This window comes from Equus quagga, chromosome 7, assembly GCF_021613505.1.
Source record: "Equus quagga isolate Etosha38 chromosome 7, UCLA_HA_Equagga_1.0, whole genome shotgun sequence".
Lineage (NCBI taxonomy): Eukaryota > Metazoa > Chordata > Mammalia > Perissodactyla > Equidae > Equus > Equus quagga.
Window position 1 is genome coordinate 64,586,544 of NC_060273.1, and position 16,598 is coordinate 64,603,141.

At 38.6% G+C, this 16,598-nt stretch overlaps 1 protein-coding gene across 3 annotated transcripts in view; it reads right to left on the reverse strand.

Annotated features, from left to right (window-relative positions):
* SGCD (sarcoglycan delta) overlaps positions 1-16,598 on the reverse strand; it is an 897,144-nt gene that overhangs the window by 88,025 nt on the left and 792,521 nt on the right. For all 3 annotated transcript variants that reach the window (XM_046668506.1, XM_046668505.1, XM_046668504.1), the window contains one exon: positions 5,854-5,926. In XM_046668506.1, the coding sequence (XP_046524462.1) occupies positions 5,854-5,926 (73 nt within the window). The remainder of the gene's footprint in view (positions 1-5,853; positions 5,927-16,598) is intronic.

Sequence of the window (16,598 nt, forward strand, 5' to 3'; positions counted from 1 at the left end):
AGTCTCGGTATACGGAGTGTGGAGTAGAAGAGAGGGAAGAGGAGATAAAGAAAATTACAAAACACATCTGCAAAATGTTTAAAATGGAGAAAATTTAAAGATTTCTTCTACATGATATTGCCCCATATACCACGTACCCATAGTTAACAAGCTCGACATACAGCTTCTCTCCCCTTGCCTCTTCCTCCCATTTCTCTGTGTGTGTGTGTGTGTCTCTCTCTCTGCATATATGTCCGTGTGTGCATATATAAATTTTTTAAAATCAGACTGTCAATCCAATATTTTTGATATTGTGACTTTTGGGGAGGATGAGAGAGAGGGAGAATATTACCAAGGCCCTAATTAATTGAACCCTGAAGCTTTGATAGACTGTTCTGGTAGCTTAAATTTATAAATGATTGAAAGCCAATAGATATTTAGTTGGCTTAGATATTAATTTTTAAATATTAATTCATTCATTTTGGTTCACTTGTGGGAGCCTTGTCTAATCCTTGTTTCCCTATGACATACACAGATTTTAAATCTCACGAATCCCCAAAGGAGTTCAGATTTAGTACCCCTCCATTAAAAAAAAAAATCTTACAGAATATTCAAGTGCATATTGGGAGTAACAGATCTATCTTAGAATTTTTCAGCTTTATCATTAAAACCTTGGTAACATTAGGAAGAAAAATAAACAGTAAGAAAGAAATGCCTTATTTATTTGGGGCTGTAGAAGGGGTTTAATATTAGTGAAACTTGCAGCCCCGAATTATGTTATGTACTAATTTTGTAAATTTGTAACAATCTTTAAAATCTTCACAACATATTTGAAATTGCCTTCACACAATTAATTAAAGAACACAATTGTCGTAAGAAAATTACACCCTCATGTTTGTAAATAACACTGTAACATTCTTGGGAGCTACTGAAATATGTTGGTCTATTTGCCCCTACATTAAATGGCCCTAGAAAACCACACATTTTAAATTCTGAAGTCTTCTTATTGGCTTTTACCTTTTCTTTCTTTTGGCAACTAAAATGTCACTTCCTGTGGGCAGCCTTACCTAAGTCTCTTAGGTAATTTTGGCATTCTCTGTGTTTCCTCTGACTTGGCTCATACATCTGTCCTACACTTAGCACATTACCTTGTATTTTGGGGTTACATTTCTGTCTTCTTCTCTGTAACTATGAATTATTTGAGTACTCATTTATCTCAGCATTCTAAGTATTGAGCACATGTCTTGACTCCTAATAATTGTCAAAAAGTACCTGGTAAACAGTTCCTGATCTGTGATGAAATGGAAAGTCAGGTCACCACCTTGTCATAATTGTATGTAGAGTAAGAGCACGTCGGCACATTAGCTGATGAGGAATTCTCTATATAAAGACCTTTTGGCTTCTTGCTCTTTTGTGGTTCCTTCCAAGCTTTTAGTGCTAAGTAGGGGAATCGCGTTGGCTCTATGTGCACAGTGGTCTGTATAACCTTCTCCCTTTTTCTACATTTGCCGTGGCATGTCTGGGAAATAGGATTTCACAGTCTATATCCTGTTCTCCTAGGATCAGAATCCTGTAAGAAAACTTCACAGTTGAAAAGAAACCTTCGCATAAGGCAGGCATTCAAAGGTAGCCTCTGCTCTCACAGAAAATACATATGCAAAACTGAATGGCCTATTTCCTGTCTTAGATCATGTACAGCCTGAGATCAGGGATTTTTCCATCTGTCTTTACATATATAGTCCAGGGAAAAAAAATGAACAAGTGAACATTTAATATATTCACATTTTAAGATAGTGAACTTATTAAAATCCAGCCTCTATTTAAAGCCAGTCTTTCTTATTTGAAGAGATAAGTATAGTGCCTGGTATATTTTTAAGTATAGTTTTGAATCTAGAGCAACATGCCATTAATTCAGAATTGCCCTGCAGGGGCAAAGTCAACAGACATGGCCTGAGCTGGACGTTCGGCGAGGACCTTGCTAACACTCATTGTTTGTCTAGAGAGAAGCAACCTTCTTTTGTGATTTTCAGCTCAACCCTGGATTATTTACAAACATTGTAAGCACACACTGCAAACATAGTAACGATAGTAACTCTGGAAAGAAAAGCAGGGAACCAAAATTCCAGCAGAGTGAAAGCTACCATGCCTTTAGCTGAGAGTTGAAATCTTTTAGGAAGAAATGCCAGAGGCATAAAATCTGCTTCTCATTAACAAACAAGCAAACAAAAAATAAAATAAGAGAACAAACAAAAAATCTTCAGCAGCCAAGACAGAGGTTTAAGGAAACAAAAATTATCTCAACAGAGGTCTCTAAAATAGATACTTCTCACGTTTGATGGACTGGGTGAGTGAGGGACAGGGATGGATATTTAAGTTTTGCTTATTTATTTTAGGAGACAGCCTGTAGAAATAAGCTGCGGTCTTTTAACTCAATTTGTTTCCCATTAGCAAGTGAGGCCAAGAAAATCTGATTATGGAACATTATTTAAAAAAATAAACAAATCCTCAAAAACATTCCAACTTAACCGGACTAAGAGTTTTAAAGATCCATTGACTCACATCTCAACAAATAACTTTTCCGTTAAACTCCTTTTTAGATACTTTTACATCTAGCAGACACTCAGGTGATTGCATCCTTTTAAACAAATCTTATGTAAAATAAGATACGATAGGACTACAATGTTAATTTCATGGCTTTGATAAATATAGCATGGGTGTGTAAGATTAGGGAATACCAGGTGAAGGGCATATGGGAATAATCTGTATGAATTTTGCAACTCTTCTTTAAATCCAAAATTATTTTCAGATAAAAAGTAAAATAATATACAGGGATCAACTAAGTGGAGGTAGAAGTAACCTGGCTTTTTACGGACGGCAGGGTTCTAGGATTATCTCGAGGCCACATGGTGGGCGTAGAGTAGGTACCTGACTCCCAGTTCAGGGCTCTTTCCCTCTATTGTGCTGCCACTGAGGGGTGGACCACTTCTACTTCACCTGAGCAGTTCACTCAGTGCTACCTGCTGGTACATGTTCAGGGCTCTCCCTAAGATTACTCTACTTTCCTAAGACTGGAAGACACATCAGCACGAATGTGCTGGAGCAGTAAAACTGATCCAACTGTAAAGCCAGAGGCCAGAAGACTTAGTCACCAAGTTCATTATCTATTTACTCAATACCAAGGTCAATAGCAATCAATAGCACAGAGTAAAATGTGGCACCATTAAGTGACAGTTGTGAAACATTCACAGACGCACTGGTCTGGGCTAATCTGTCCACCACATTTGATTATGCTCTCAATCAGTCAGAGATTCTCCCACAAGGTACCATCAAGAAAAAAAAAATTCCACAAGGACGAAGGGGCCAAACTATCACATTCTAGGCTCCCGATTCAGTTCAGGCTATCAAGCATCAACATAATTTGAACAGATGCAAACAAAAGACCAGTTTTAGAATTACATTTTCAAATCTTCTTATGCTTCCTATAAGAAAACTAATTTCTAGCCTCAGTGGAATGTGCCTATAGTTTTAGAATAACCCAGGAAAATGCAGCAACTAACTGAAGTCTTTGTTTTATTGCACTAGACTTAGGAGATTTACTTGTGAATTCTGGAGGTTTAATTTTTCTAAGGCAAGATCCAGGGTTTCCCACAGGTTGTGTACAAACAACTCTAAGTGTCCACAGCACTATACAAGCAAATACTTTGTTTTATGTTCTTCAGAATACGGATCTCTACAGTGGGCTGACGCTTGGAGAGTTGTCTTTTTGTTTGTTTGGTGTAGGTTGGGTTTGTTTTTTAACTATAGAAGATTTATGTTTCCTGTTTAAAGGAAAGTTAGCCTAAATCCTTTACTCTTATATTTTCCAAGTCTTGCAGATAATGGAGAGCTTCTTCCATAGAAAAAAGTCTGTATTATATTTAGAGTTCAGCTTCTTTTAGACAGCACTTACCTTTGGTCTGATCAGCATTAATTACTGACTAGTTCTGTACAAAAACCCTGCTCATAAGGAGGCCTGTGAAAATAAAGGGAACCAGGGCACCCATTAGGTTGTCTGCAAAGAGCTCTTACATCATCAACATGAGGATTCTTTGCATTCTCAAAGAATGAGCTCTCTCAGAGTCCTAAAATACAGGTTTCCTTGGGTGGATCTCCTTCAAAGACTTCAGCTTTAGTACCTAATATGAAACATAGGATCTAGACAGAGAGTCAGGTAACTTCTGGCATCTGGAAGCCCTGATGAAAACAGTTATGCTAGTAAAATGTAAAACCTTGCAGTGTGGTGTATCTTAAAAATACAGCCCAAGGTGTATGGGGTTTTGCTAAGAAAGGATTCTCACTCCCCACCAATTATCCTCTTCCTTTGGCCCAATTGATTTCCCTATATTCATAAAGACTTACAAGCTTTAGTGTAATGCGGTGGGTTCTGGAATGAGATAATATATTCTCCACTTACTGAGAACGTGTTTCTGTTTAGGGAAACACAAGCTCAAACAGAGCTATTGTTTTAGTAAAACATAGATCTTAGGACTGCACTGCGAAAGAGGAGATATGACCTGTATAATACAGATACGTTTGCTTATGGTTGATGACTTTATGAATAGTTATTCAATGCTATTTATGATCATATATCTTTGGTTTTAGTTAAAAGAACTACAATACAAGAAGAAAGTCAGTATTCACTGAATTCTTCACGGGTATAAGTATACAATAAAAATTAAAGTTATATTTGTATCATCACACCTTCTCTTCTTCTTTTATTGTTAAGGAAGATTGTCCCTAAGCTAACCTCTGTGCCAATCTTGTGGGATGCCACCAGAGTATGGCTTGATGAGCAGTGTGTATGTCTGCACCTGGGATCTGAAACCATGAACCCTGGGCCACCAAAGTGGAGCATGTGGACTTAACCACTATGCCACTGGGTTGGCCCCCATTGTGCCATTTTTATTGTGTTTCTTTTTTGGGCCTAGGGATGGTCCTTTGGTGGTAGGAATGTTTTTTAGGCCACATCTATCTCTGTCTGTCTATTTGTCTGTCTGTATGTCTATTGTTCTTTTTTTTTTTTTTTTTTTTTTTTTGAGGGAGATTAGCCCTGAGCTAACATCCACTGTCAATCCTCCTCTTTTTGCTGAGGGAGGTTGGCCCTGAGCTAACATCTGTGCCTATCCTCCTCTATTTTTTTTTATATGTGGGATGCCTGCCACAGCATGGCCTGATAAGTGGTGCATAGGTCTGTGCCCAGGATCCGAACCAGCAAACCCTGGGCTGGGGAAGTGGGGCACACAAACTTAACTACTACACCGCCAGGCCGGCCCCCGTCTATAGTTCTTTTTTGTTTTCCATAGTTGTTGCTGGTAAGTACACAGCATCTTAGAGTCTTTTTCTGCTAAAGACAGCACATTTATGACATTTGGATTAACACCAGTACACAGAATATCCCCAGAAGGTAGTTCTAGCACTATATCCCTCCAGGTAATAGAGAGCTTGCTACATAGAAAAAAAAAATCTGTATTTTATTTGGAGTTCAGCAGATACTATTTTTCTTTGGGCTGATCAGCACCAATTACTGACTAGTTCTCTCATTGGATGGGTTCTTAGTACCATAAAATATTGCAGGAAACAAACATTGCAAATGAATGAATCCTAAATCTCACAATCAGAAGGCAGGCAACCTCCTCCTCCAACTCCTCAATTTTAGGTCCTCAGAGAAAATTTTCACTTGGCTGTAGCTGATCTTCATGTCCTTTCTAACCTCTCCCAGTTTGTATATTCATGTTGTCACACTGTTATATAATATAGATTCAAAATGGATCATTGGCCACTTGCACAGAGAAAGGAAACAGCCACTCATCAATGAAACCATAGTCAGACGTTTACCTTAGTTCCTTGAAGGGGTCTGCCCTGACATTAGGTGTCTCTATAGATTTTGGGAACACTGTGCCCTCTGCTCCTGTAAACAAAAGAAAAAAACAAACAGAGGTTGGAGACGTTGGATGTGTCACCTGGGGCCACAATCAGCACAATGAGTGGAGCTAAATGCAAGGAATCCTTTACACAACCCAATACACACATATTTTGCTATGGGGCTCCAGGGCTCCGTGATAGGACAGCATTGAATCAACTCATGCAAACAGCCTTTGAAAAAAACAAAGAACTTCTTTTCAAAGTGTTCCTGCTGAGATCAGAGTGAGGCCATGAGGCAAATTCCATGCTGCCTTCAAAAAAAAAGATGCCTAGAAATGGCACAGTCTGATTCTTGTCTCTCATAAACTATTAATAGTCATCCAACTGGAAATGTTTTGAGAAACAGCAGCTGAACCCGTCTTATTGCAGTGCAGGGCACAAATCACGTAACACATACAACATCTAAGCAGTGAGTTAGATGGTAGAAAACACTGTAAGACTGTTAAGGTGTTTGCCTAACAACAATTACGCAAAAGTTTTTCAGTAAATAAATTTCTATACTATTACCTTGAAAAGTTAAAAAAAACAGAACTCTATGAGAGATCATTTTAAGTTCAGGACTTTTACGCTTTGAGTATTAACATTGATCCTCTACCCAATCTAGACATTTAGCTCTTGAATTTGCTATAAGCTTTTATCTTTATAGCTTGTCAACATCAGCCGAACCTTTCCAGCTATAAAGATGGTGATTATCTGATTTGTCTGCTCCCAAAGTGTTTTCAAATCATTTAAGCTTCAGTTTATCACAGACAATTGCACTGGATATTAGTTTTTTAATTAAACTTATCCAGGCAAGTATCCTGTACTTTGGAGTAAAGGTGTTTATTTTTATATATTTGGTGTAATTCTTGGATGCTGTATGTAAGAAGGGGCAGAATAGTATCCTGCATTCATGAGTAAATTTCCAGAATCCTCTTGCATTGTTATAATGTCTGGAAATCTTCTATTAACCACTGTTATTCCAAATCCAGATTTATCCTGCCATAATGATTAGTCTAGGAAAATGAATTGGTTTCTTTATTTTTGTAGCAACTATAGAAATATTTAATCTTTTTGATATGAATTATAGACTATTACAAGTAAAATCAGAAAATAATGTCTAACATTGTATATGGTCATTAAAAAAAATCCTGGTGAATAACAACTGTTATTCTAAGTGAGTATTTTGAGTGACTACTACATGCTATACACCATCATATATACTTCATATGTATTAGCCCAATTAGTCCTTGCAACAACCCCATAAAATTGACAGGTGCAGTAGGCATAGAGACAGTGTGGGGGCATGTAAGATCTTTCTCTGCCCATAGACATTTTTACTTTTCAAGATCCCAAACCATATCATTTCAAATATGTCAAAATGAACCCATAGTTCCTGTTCAATACAATTTTTCTGAAGTAAGTTTCATAAGAATGTTGATTTTTTGTGCATATATTATTTATTTTGCACTTGTGATTCCAACGTTATTATATTCTTTATAACTGTGATGGTTAAGTTTATGCGGCAACTTGTCTGGATCACAGAATGCCCAGATATTTGGCTGACCATTATTTCTGGGTGTGTCTGTGAGGGTATTTCCAGATGAGATTAGCATTGGAGTTGTGGACCGAGCATAGCAGTTTGCCCTCCCTTAGGTGGGTGGGCACCATCCAATCCACTGAGGGCCTGAATGGAACAAAATGGGGAGGAAGGAAGAATTAGACCCTTCCTGCCTGATTGTTGAGCTGGGACATCCATCTTCTCCCGCCCTCAGTGCTCTTGCTTCTCAACACTTCAGACCTGGACTGGAATCGACACCATCGCTCCCCTAGTTCTCAGGCCTTCAGACTCGGACTGAATTATGCCACCAGCCTTCCTAGGTCTCCCCTTACAGACAGCAGATTATGGGACTTACCAGCCTTTATCATGGCCAATATAATTGAGCCAAATTTTTATAATAAATCGATTCCTATATATAGATCCTATTGGTTCTATTTCTCTGGAGAACCCTAATATAATAACTGAATAAAAATGGGTTGGATTACAGATTAATGTAGCTTTTGTTACCCATGTGTTAAACTTGTTTTCGCAGAGTATACATTCCATATCTCCAACATTTTTGTGATCCCCTGAGGGGCACCTAGGCCAATGGCATTATGGAGGCTGCCTAGTGGATGAGACAGGCCTGCAGAAGCCACAGGACGGTAAGTGACACACTGGGATGTGGCTCTAGGCTGTCTGAAATGCAAGAGCACCCTCAGCCACCTCTCAGTACCATCTCCAATCTGTTACTGAACATTCCCATCTGTCCCGACAGCAGTCAACAGGGACTTCCCTCTGACATTCTGGAGATGCTGAATTCTTAGCCATTTGAATCCTCTGTTTTAGAAATATAATTAAAAGGAACAGTTATATATCTCAATAAGGCAAGGGCAGTTATTTCTGTTTGTTCGCATTGTTTATACTCCTCAGTCCCAGCTCAACTCTCCCCCTTCCTCCACTGAGAATTCTATGAAAGCTGCAACAGAAAGAGCATTGCCTCTTTTCAATCAGCCATAATTGTCTGACTTACCCATATGATGATTACACTGCCCATGGACAACTTTCATTATCTGAACTGTTACTAGAATGCTGTAAAGCTTAATGCCTCACCTATTTCTCATGCCCACTCCTATCATCCTTTTATAAGGCCTTTTAGGACAAAGAATATCCATTTTGCAACTTTTGACTATGCCAAATAGGTGCACATAGTAAGACATCTATTACCTTTATTCAGGCCAATTACGTATCCAAAAATGAGGAATGACATTTTCTTATGCAAAATGAACCTCAAAAGCCTGGGCTACTTTCTTCATCCATCCAAACTTTGTGATGAGCCTGTTTCTTTCTTTCTTTTTTTTTGAGGAAGATTAGCCCTGAGCTAACATCTGCTGCCAATCCTCTTTTTTGCTGAGGAAGAGTGGCCCTGAGCTAACATCTGTGCCCATCTTCCTATACTTTATATGTGGGACGCTGCCACACCGTGGCTTGACAAGCAGTTCGTAGGTCTGCACCCAGGATCCGATCGGGCAAACTCTGGGCCCCCAATGTGGAACATGCAAACTTAAGCGCTGTGCCACTGGGCTGGCCCCTGAGCCTGTTTCTTTTTTCATCAGACACAATGACTAAACTTCATCTGCTACTTTACTTCTTACCTCGGGCTGTACTAAGCTCAAGAAGAAACTACTTTACTGCAGCTGGAGGCCCTGAGCTCAGCCACCCTTCTAAGGCAATTCCAGGGGAAAAATGGTTACAATAAAGTCATCCAGCACATTACAGGTGCTCACTATATGTCTGTGGAAAGAACACGATCTCCTTTGAATTCCTGAGCTTGGGTCCTCGGCTTTCTCTGATCTGCAATCGCATTTGCTGTGCTCCTGGCTAGGAGTGTGTCCTGTTCTCTGTCACATCTCCACTAGCTAGCACAGTGTGGACACTCAGTGAATACTTGTAAAATGATTACAACACTCATTTGGCACCAAGCACACACTATTTGGGACTTTTATTTACCTTGCAGACATTCCTCTCGTCTTTTCAACTAGATCTTAAGCTCTGTGTGGGCAGGCGCAAGGTCATGTACAGAATATAGCCAGATTTGACTTTAGGTTCCCAAGGCATCTATTGGACTCATTTCCAACTGGTACTGTGACATCAGTGGGAGTACTAATTTATTGTTATAAAACTCCTCATGCATTACATTATATTTTTAATGAATGTCTAAAATCACAATCCAAAATATTTTAACTACACCTCTAAAATAAGAGTATGCTAATAAAGAGATGTTATTTGGGCTAAATACAAATATCTCTTTAAAGTAAAATGAGATCAAAAGGCTTGTGGTCTCTTCCCAAGACCAGGACACTGCTTATCCTCTAGAGAAGAGGACTGGGGCAAAAACATGTGGGGCTCATGGTCACGTGGCCAGTGAGTGCTAGAGCTGAGATTCACATCCAGGTATCTGACTAAAGAACCCACTTTTAGCCACTGTGCCCTAGTGCCTTGTTTTCTCAATGCCAGGCCAAGGTGACATCTGTTAAATAGGAAGCCAGCAAAAACCAGAGGGGCTGAGCTCTGACAGGTAGAGGAGGTGAGTGACTGGCAGGCTCTGGATGTGGGATGAAAGCAAAGGGCAAGACACTCATGCTCCCTTAGTTCCCACTGTCCAAACAGATGCCCTTTGATGTTGTTTTTCCTGGACTTTGGCCACAGAGGTCCACGTGTCCCGTACATATTGGAACACAGACGTATGAATACGACTTCTCAGAGGAAGGTATCAAAATCTCTCATTAGCCGAGTGACCTTGGTCATGAAACCCAACCCAATCTCTCTGATGCTCAGTTTCCTTTTCTGAAAAAGAAAGGATATTGATAGTACCCTCATCTTGAGGAATTTTGGGAGATTGAAAGAGATCTGTGGCACATAGCAATCAGCAGACGACAGTTAATAAAATAATACTACTGGTACTAAAATGTTTACAAGCCCTATTCTTTCCTCCTCTTATCCAGATTCTCTATGACTTAAAAAAAAAAATATATATATATATATATATATATATTTAAAGTACTCACTGTGAACTAGAAACTATTGAAACTTGTTTTCATTTGATCATTTGAATAACCCTATGAGGTAGGAACTATTAATATCTGTTATGGATGTGAAATCTGAGACTCAGAGAAATCAGGAAATTTTCCTATGGTCACAAAGCAAAAGAGGGGAGCCAGGATTTGAATTCTAATATTTCAGCTCTGAAACTGATGCCCGTGACCATGCTACTCTAGGCTGTCTCTTTCAGCAGAATAAGCCACTCTCTACTTGCTCATCTTTTTATGAGACATGAGTAGATACCAATGTTTATACCCTCAGACAACACCTGCTAAATTCTCCATCACCCTTCTTCTAAAAATGATTCCCAGATAGAATGAGATGAGATATTAACACTTTTTAAAAAGACCATTTCTTACCAAGTCCTATCAGGTTTCTGAATTTCACACCATTTTTCACTTTCCCAGAAGCTGCAGAGTGGACAACCATTCATCAGGGTGAATTCCCCCATCTTATCCTTTATCCTCTCTTGGATAACAAATTATTCTCAATTTTATTATCTCAAAAAGGTTTCTCTTAAAGCCATACCTGCGGATTCCTTCTTTTGACACAACATAATTTACTGGCGATAAATGTTCATAAACAGTTTGAGTGAAAAATCCATAAAGCCATTTCAACTTTATTTTAAGTTCCACTTAATGTCCCTCGAAAATGATTTCATCAATGTGTTTCCATTAGCTGGTTCTCTGCCCAATAACTTAATTCTACACAATCAATCAGGAACTTATAAAGCATGTGACAAGATCTATCTAAAGTGTTTGAATCACCATAAAGATCAGCTCAACTGCTCTTTTTTTCCTACTAACAGAGGTAGGGGGTAAACCCATCAAAAAATCTCAAATGCGCTCCATTGCCACAGTAACAAAAAACTAGCTCCTCCGTTGTGGAAAGTGTAGTCAGATTTGGAGCTCAGTTTGCTCATGCTTTCCCCTCAACGTGTCCTTGATGTCAGGAGACCTGAAGTCCAGTCCTATCGCTGTGACGTTAGGCAAATCAGATAACCTCTCTGGTCTTTCATTTCCTCAGCTGTAAAATGAGAGATCAGAAGTATCAGAGCTAAATTGTTTTCTCCCAAAATCTAAAATTTCATAAGGTAACAACCCAATCTAAACAGATGATATCTTTAGCCACCTCCATTCTCTACTAGGAAAACACGGCAACCTTGAAATATCAAAAAAAATTGCTAAACATTTTCTCAGTGTTTGAGGTAGACATGAATAAAAGCAAACAGACTTTTGTTCGATTCAAACTGCATTTCACTGGTAGAAATAATCTCCAGAAAAAACCGTATAAGAGGTAAAATGGTAGACAAAATTTATTGTAGATGAAACTAACCAAAAACCCCAAAAACCTAGTTCATAACTCTTTGAAACTCCAAAAATTGACCTAAGGTAATTCAGTTTTATAAAAAATAATAAACACAAAAGTGCCTAAACCTGTATATTTTAAAAATAGCCATGAACCAAATACTGAAACGAAAATTTAGATCTGCAAAATTTGATACAGGAAAATTAGACTTGAGAGAAACATTGGATACAAAGAAAAAACTACAATGATAAAAGTGGTAATCAGTTAAACTGGAGATAGGAAAATTTATGATTCCAATCTTTGTTGTACATGGAGAAGAATTATCTCACAGACAATAATTTAAAAAAAAAAAACTTTTAAAAAGGTAAGAAATGGTTTAAGGCTACTGTTTAGAAAATTAAAGAATTAAACTAGCTTAATGCACTTTGCCCTGGTAAATTCTTTCTTGATTCACTTTCATGAAAATTGGCCTGATTATGATTAATGCTTCTGTATTAATGAACAAAGATTAAAAATCATCTTTGGGTTTAAACTACGGGCCAAAATCTTCAACAAGTTCAGAATGCAGAATTAAAATATCTGATGGCCACTGTCTGAAGTCAAAATGTTTTAAATTGTCTAATTTACATTGCTTGGCTAGACACAACCTGAATGATAAAACTCTTAATAACAACCATATTTTACTTGATAAGGATATATTTTTATACCAATATTAGATTATGAAATAGACAAAGGATGTCAATCTAAAAAATGGTAATAAGAAAATGGGAGAAGGAATGATTTGTTTTCCTGCAATATCAGAGAACTGGGAAACCAAAGATCTGATTTTTCATGTGATTTTGCAAATGCTCAGTATGTGACATTTGGCAATTTTCCCTCTAGTCTTATTTCCCCATTCGTCACACAAAGTGGGGGAGGGGATTAGATGATTTGTAAGGCTACCTCCAGCCCTTGGGGGTACTGGAATTGGCCACCCCAAGATATGTCTCTTTGGCATGATGATTATTTTGGGCTGGTTACTTTTAAAAACTGCAGACAGGAAAGAAACTCTGAAAAGCAGGAGTTACCCTTTGTAAGAGACATTTATGTTTGTAAAGGAAATCTCCATCTGTAAAGGTGTCTCCCTCCCTGTACCAGGAAGAAGGGGGGATGACTTTATCTCTAGAAACTCTCATCAATGCAGAAGGCAAGGACTTAAATCTGCATAATAACCTTACTCTTGTTTACTGTGCTTTTCTGGTAATCTCTCATGATTGACTCCCCCCACCCCCAACATCCTCCTTTGTCTTTAGCTGAGGATGGTATTTAAGGTGAGAGCTTCCACCGTTTTGGAGAGTTGCTCAGTTTGCCTGAGCCTCTCCCATGTATACATGCTATAAAGCTTTGTTTAATTTTCTCCTGTTATTCTGTCTCATGTGAATTTAATTCGTTGTCTGGCCAGAAAGACCCAGAGTGGGTAGAGAAAATGTCTTCTTCCCCTACACCCTGCTATTTTACAATCCTTTAGAAGACCCGGTTGGATGGACCCAATGGACCAGGAAGAGGAGCATGGTGGGTTTGAAAAACCCAAAATTCAATTTATGTAACAAATATGCATCGAGCAGGGGGCTCTAGAGGTAAGCCAGGGAGACATAGAGTTCATAATCCAGCAGAATGGAGTGTACTCCAGTAGGGTACACTGATGAGTCTAAATAATTAGGAATTAAATAATCTCACAAAGAAAAATATACAATACTGACAAATAGTGATAAAAACTTGAAAGGAAAATCAAACCTGTCTTGAAAGTCTAAAACTTGGTGTCATAACCTGGTCTGACAGCTTAGCTTCCCTGAAAAACTGCAGTTTTGCTGATATTTGTTAAATGATTACGAACAAACTAATTAAGAGGGAGAAGTAGCAGTAGAAAAGATTACACAAAGGTGGCAGGGTGAGGGAGTTGAAGTGAGTAAGAAGATGGGGGTGGCCAGACCACATTTAGCAAGGGAGGATCAGCACGGAGTGAGACTGGAGAGAGAACACAGAGCCTTAGGCCACAGAGAAGGTTTTAAGCAGGGATCTGACTTGACCAAATTGGCATTTTTCAAGGATCACTGTGGCTGCACATTATGGTCTGCATGTTTGTGTCCCCCTAAAATTCATTATTGAAACTCTAACCCTCACCAGAACCCAGTCAGGTTAGCACCCTGATCTCAGACTTCCCAGCCTCTAGAACAGTGAGAAATAAATTTCGGTTGATTAAGCCACCCTGTCTGTGGTACTGTTCTGTAGCAGCCTGAGCCGCTGAGACATTGTATCACAGAAAAGACACTTGAGATGGGTAAGGATAAATAAGGAGAGGCAGGAGAGCTGGCGGCAGGTTGGACTAGAGAATTGGCAGTGAGGATGGAGTGAAGTGGATGGGTTTAGGAAATATTTCAGACAAGAACCAATGAGATCTCATGATGTACTGGACAAGAGGGAGACTGAAGGATCAGCAGAGGGCCCAGGGGAAAAGCTGAAATCAATGGTCAAAGCCAAGCGATTAATACTCAAAACCAGCTGTGCCCACGGCAACCTTATACCTCTCCAATAAAACCCAGTTGCTTTGATATTTGATATTTTAATTGCAATTGAACTTGCCTTTACTTAACAAAAGAAGCTTCTCTGAATCCAACCATATTTTTCTTATGAAGGTTCAAGCAATATGACAAAGAAAATTTAAATTGTCTCCCATAGTATTTATAACCAAATTTTTTTAAAAAAACTATGCATAATATGATAATTCCTTGAATAATGACCATTGTCTTCTGTGCAAGATAATTTCCTGGTTTCTCCAAAGTTTGAGCTAAGCATGTGTTCATGTATCTCCCATTGTTTAAAGTCTTTCTAAAATATGTGTGATATGCTTTTGCCTCTGTAAGTCTGAACTAGTGAACATGGTTACATTTTGATATTTAAATATTCTTTAATGTCTGAGGCTCATTTTCCTGAAAACCTGTCTCCTCCACAGTATGTATCCATGATGGGTATGAGAGAGTGAATTGTGACAGAATTGATCATAGGAAATTCCTCAGAAACATGTTTTTTTATTTATTTCCTAACATGAGCTTTTGGCTTTTTGCTAATAGTAATATGCAGTGAAGAGTTCTTTCTAAGGAACAGAGTTGGGTTATGTTTAATCCAGGATTTAAAATGAGCTGAGTAACATGTGAGACGGCAGAGTTTCCACAATTTTCAGGATTAAGCCCTTTGAGGGGGGCTGTCGGCTTCTGCAAAACATCTCAGATGTGAGCAACAGTCAGACACAAGACAGGAATTTTGAGTGGAAAAAGTCACTTGAAGTAATTTAATCCCATTCTGTCTCTCTGGCTGCTGGTGGCATTTAAGAAACCGCTAACACAAAACATTCATAGTCATTACCAGTGGTTTCTAGGATACATACTAAATATTTTCTTTTTAGGAATTAGGACAGATTCTCCTAACCTAAAAGTACAGATAATGAATTCATTCAACAAATATTTATGGAGGGTCTGCTCCATAAATGGGTTTGTGGGGTAAAGAGGTTCAGACTTTTCTCTCTATGGGATCACAAATTAATGAAAAGATGCAAAATATACCTAAAATCTATAGTCATTACAAGTGTTGTAACATTTGTCATCGAAAAATATTTAATACCTACTATGTGCACAGCACAGTGCTAAGGCAATATTCAGTGTGAAGATCTGATCGCTGCCCTTGTGGAGTATTATTATAGCCAGACAGACAGATACTAGAGAACAAATTTAAACTGATTTTTTAAAGGTCATTATCATAAATCATGCATTCTCAATGGGGGTGATGTGGCCCCCAAGGGTACAAAATTTGTTCCTGGAGGACAAAATAAATCTTACTCTATTTATGTGTAAAGCACAGATATACGATACACAAAAAGATATGCACTATATCTCTGACACTATAATTTCATGGGAAGGAAGTGATTAGGGGAAAAAAGAGTCTGAAGCGATCTCTTAGAAGGATGATATTGAAAAAAAGGTTGAGAAACACTGTTGTAAATGTTATGAAGTGGGACAGGGAGCTGACGGAGCACTGAGCAGGTGGCTTGACCTAGCATGGTGGATCTATGAAGGCTTTGCTGGGGAAATGATATTACACTGAGACCTGAAGAAGGCGTAGGAGCTGGTTGGGGAAAGAGATGGCTTAGTTGGAGGGGGGTGAAGAGAGCACACCAGAAGGAGAATGTGAGCAAAAGCCCTGAGACAAGAGGCAGCACACTGCTTTTAAGGAAGAGTAAGGAGCTCAGCGTAGCTGGATGGAAAAAGAAAGATTGGCCTAAGATGAGATTGGTGAGGTAGTCAGGGGTGAGATCCTGTGGGAACACATAGGCCATGTTTAAGTTCGAGAATTTTATCCTAAGAGGAAAAGGAAGCCATAGAACGGCTATACACAAGACAATATTATGATCAGATATGGGTTTTTTTTTTTTAATACTGTGGTGGCAGATACTATGCATGGGCTACCCAAATTTTAACTCCCTTGCCTTTATCTACTGTAGAGGCTGGAAACTTGAAATACTGAACTGAACTTCTCAGACTCCCTTGCAGCTATAGGTGCCTATGTGACATAGTTCTGACCAATGAGATGAAGGTAGAAGTATCTAGGGAGATATTTTCTTCCCAAATAAAAAAACTCTGATAAAAAAGGATTCTGAAATGCAGATGCAACACTTTGATGCACAATAGTCCTATGTGAC